The 3,802-nt window shown below is 57.9% G+C and overlaps 1 protein-coding gene across 1 annotated transcript in view; it reads right to left on the bottom strand.

Annotated features, from left to right (window-relative positions):
• Positions 1-3,802, bottom strand: part of DSCAML1 (Down syndrome cell adhesion molecule like 1) — a 313,708-nt gene that overhangs the window by 308,022 nt on the left and 1,884 nt on the right. Inside the window, exons 2-3 of the mRNA XM_014540006.1 lie at positions 3,420-3,537; positions 2,660-2,977 (exon numbers count right to left, since the gene is read on the bottom strand). Coding sequence (XP_014395492.1) covers positions 2,660-2,977; positions 3,420-3,537 — 436 coding nt within the window. The remainder of the gene's footprint in view (positions 1-2,659; positions 2,978-3,419; positions 3,538-3,802) is intronic.

Here is a 3,802-nt window from a genome sequence, read left to right as displayed (position 1 = left end):
CTCTGTTCCTTCCCAGCTCTGGCTGGTGGTGTGATGGGAAGAGACACAGCTGAGTGGGAGGGAGAGGGGTGGAGGGAGGCGCTGCTGCTGGCTCTGTGGGGCCGTGGGCCCCTCTTCCTGGGTGTGGCCACAGCACTGCAGGTGCGGGGTGCACACAGGGGAGACTGAGGAAAGCTGGCCCTGGAGGGAAGCAGAGGGGAGGAGGAGAAGGGTGGGGTTGGGGCGCACCCCCAGGAAGGGCCGAGGGACCAGCAGAGGCCAGTGGTTAGGGTGTCAGACAGGTGGGCGCTGCCTCCTACTCTGAGCAGCTGTGTGCCCTGGGCGAGAACTGTTAACCTTTTGCAGCCTCATCTGTAAAAGGAAATAATAATGAAGTAATAGCAGTAATAATAGTGCAGCGTGTAGATGGCCTGGCACCTGAGGCGGGGCCGCAGGGCTGGGCCTCATTACAGCGCCATCTCTGTGGGACTGGCCGCGCCCTGGGCAGGTGATGGAACCTCTCTCAGTCCCTCCTTGGTTAGAAACACTCTACAGGGTCATTGTGAGAATTGCACCCAAACCCAACGAAGTCTGTGCCAGGTAATGTGACCTCACTTCCTCTTGGCCCGTGGAGGCCGGCGCTGGGCTGCAACCCTGCCCAGTGCTCCCTCCAGGCCGGCCCCCTGCATCTCAGGGGACAAAGGAAGGCTCCTGAAAGGCAACCCCACGGGAGCCCATAGGCGAGGCTCTGAGCATGGCCCTGGGTTCTGAGGTCACTCCCTCCCCCCCAACGAAATGGGAAGAAGATCAGCTGTTTAACGAAGAACTCTCCCACTCCTCGCTCCCCACACGCCTGGGCCCAGCTACTCGGCACCTGTACTTGCAACAGGCGCTCCTGAGCCCGGACCCGGAGTCAGAGACCTCGCTCCAGAACTCTCCCCTGTGCCCCAGGGATGGTGCTCAAGGCCGGGACCCCTGCAGGGGCTACCAGGCCGCCTGTCCTCTCCCACCTCAAGCTCTTCCCAGAAAACCACTCCCCAAGTTCCCTGCTTCCTTACAGTGGAGGCCCCCTCACAGCTGAGGCTGGCACACGGCGGACAGGGACGTCCTCGCCAAGTAGCTGACCTGGGCCATGCCGGGCCTGCAGGCCTGACTCCAAGAAATGAGACTGTCTGTTTTCTCTAGAAAAGCCGCCTGAGAAAGGCTCACTTCCTCGACCGATTACTATTTCCAAAGGCCAAACTCCTTCACCGCTAACAGTTTTCCACCATGAATTTGACCTGAATGGCTGTTCTCGTGAGAAACACTGTCCTCGCACAGCCATCATCAGCGCGGAGGAAGGGCAGGCAGCGTGGGGAGCAGGAGACCACAGCGATGAGATGCATGGCTCCCGCACAGCAGCAGGGGTGAATCCCACAAACAGAACGGTGAGCAAACGGCTCGAGAGAACACGGACTGTGGGACTCCACTTATTTAAAGTACAGACATTGGCAATATCATCAGGCAGGAGTCAGGACAGGGGCTTCTCCCGGGCCTGGTGATGGAAAACGCGTAAGGGGGCTTCATGTGACTAACTGCATATCCTGAGCTGGATATCGGTTAGACTTTGGGAAATGCATCAAGCTGCATGCGTATAATAAATGCACTTCTCTTTATATATCTATAATGATAAAAGTATAATATGCTAATTAGACCAGACAGCCAAACGACCTTCCGGATGTCCTTCCGGACAACCTTCTGGACGAAGCTGCAGTGACAGGGGCTGAGGCGGAGACGGTTAGGGGAGATCAGGCAGGCAGGCAGGCAGGCAGAGTGGTTAGGGGCGATCAGGCAGGCAGACAGAGTGGTTAGGGATGATCAGGCAGGTGAGCAGTTAGGAGCCAGTGGTCCGGATTGCGAGAGGGATGTCCGACTGCTGTTTTAGGCCCAATCCCACCTAAACCAGCAGTGGAACATCCCCCAAGGGGTCCCAGATTGCGAGCGGGTGCAGGCCGGGCTGAGGGGATGTGCCTCAACCCCCCTCCCCGTGCATGAATTTCGTGCACCAGGCCTCTAGTTGTTTCAATAAAAGGTTTTATTGTTAATTTAAGAAGGAAGGAATGAAGGTCATTGGATGTTTTCCATGAGTCAAGCACCAACACGAGCACTTTGTGTGAATGTGTGCGATCTCACAATGACCACAGGCGGTGAGAAGCAGGGTAGAGACTGGCATCCCCTTTGTAGGTGAGGAAACTGAGACTCAGAAAGGGATGTTCTCACCCGGCTGGTGTGGCTCAGTGGTTGAGCGTCGACCTACGAACCAGGAGGTCACGGTTTGATTCATGGTCAGGGCACATGCCCGGGTTGTGGTTTGATCCCCAGTGTAGGGTGTGCAGGAGGCAGCCGACCCATGATTCTCTCTCATCATTGATGTTTCTCTCTCTCTCTCCCTCTCCCTTCCCCTCTGAAATCAATACAAAATATTAAAAAAAAAAATAGCAAGGGGTGTTCTCAGCCTAAGGACCTACAGTGAGTGGCAAAGAGCTAAGATTCCAAAGAACAAAACTTTCCTTGAGGGACTGACTTTTGCCAAGTCCCCCCCCCCCCACAATGTTACACACGTGTCAGAATGATGGGTGCTGCCCGCTCCCCAGCTCAGCCCTCCAGACTGCTCCCTGCAGCGGGCAGGGGCCGGCCTCACCTGCTTTGACGCGGATGTTGGGGCTGCGGATCTTGCCGGCGGCGTTCTCCGCGGTGCAGAAGTAGTCATTGTCGTGGATGAAGCTGTTGAAGGCGGAGGGGGAGAAGGGGTAGAGCTGCAGCGTCCCGTTGGCGTGCACGTGCCGGATGTGGGGCACGTCGTAGATGTCGTCCCCTGTGGCCAGGTACCATCGAAGGGCTGCGCTGGGGGAGCCCGCAGCCGGGCAGGGCACCACGACCCCCACGGAGCTGGAGAAGGTCACCTGCTGCAAGGAGTCATTCACAAAGTAGAGGCTGGTGCCAGCATCTTCCGGGCGGGCTGCAGGGGGCAAGGGAGGGGCTCGGTTAGCGGAGTTGGTAAGACCCTCACGGGCCAGAGGCAGTGAGCCCACACTCAGAACCGCCAAGCACCTCACTCCACAAGCGCTTACTGAGCGCCAACTGTTTACCAGCACTGGCAACGGTGAGCCAGAGGCAGACCACCCTGCAGAGACTCCGGCCTCGCACAGGGACAGTTAAAACATTGGGTGGCGAGAGGAGGCCACCACTCTGCTATGCTGAAGGGTCGGAAGCCGTTGCTTAGATAGTAAATATCTCTTGAGCAGCTACTTTACGCAGGCAGGCTCACACCCATCCCCTCCGTTCACCTGTACCGTCCTGTGGGGAGGAGGTACCACTGCTCCTCATCATTGTCTGTTACAGGCTGAGATGAGGTGGGGGACTTGCCTGAGACGACAAAGCCAATAAGCCCCAGATCAGACATGTGACTCCATTGCTCCCAAAGAGGTCTCGGTGCACTTTGCACCCGCCCACGCCGAGCGGGCAAAGGTGTAAGCCCGTGTTCTGCAAGGCGTGGCTGAAGGGAGTGCGGGTGCTCACCTGGAAGACGGAGAACCCAGGAGACCTGAGAGCGGCCTTGACCTCTGGAGGCCAGTTTGGAAAATGCCAGCCCACAGGCTGAAGGAAGGATTGTGGGTGATGCGTTTGAGTGCGGGAGCAAGAGACCGCCCACTTCTCAACCTGCCCTGCCATGGCCGACTGCGGAATGCCCTTCCCTGTCTGATCAGCGTTTCCTCAGATCGTAAACGTGGGGAGGATGGACCAGGCTGCGGCCTCCATCATCCCTGGCTGGTGGCCACCGCTC

Source organism: Myotis brandtii, unplaced genomic scaffold (genome assembly GCF_000412655.1).
Source record: "Myotis brandtii unplaced genomic scaffold, ASM41265v1 scaffold105, whole genome shotgun sequence".
NCBI classification, from domain to species: domain Eukaryota; kingdom Metazoa; phylum Chordata; class Mammalia; order Chiroptera; family Vespertilionidae; genus Myotis; species Myotis brandtii.
Note: the sequence above shows the minus strand (reverse complement) of the source record. Positions and strands in the feature narration are given on the sequence as shown.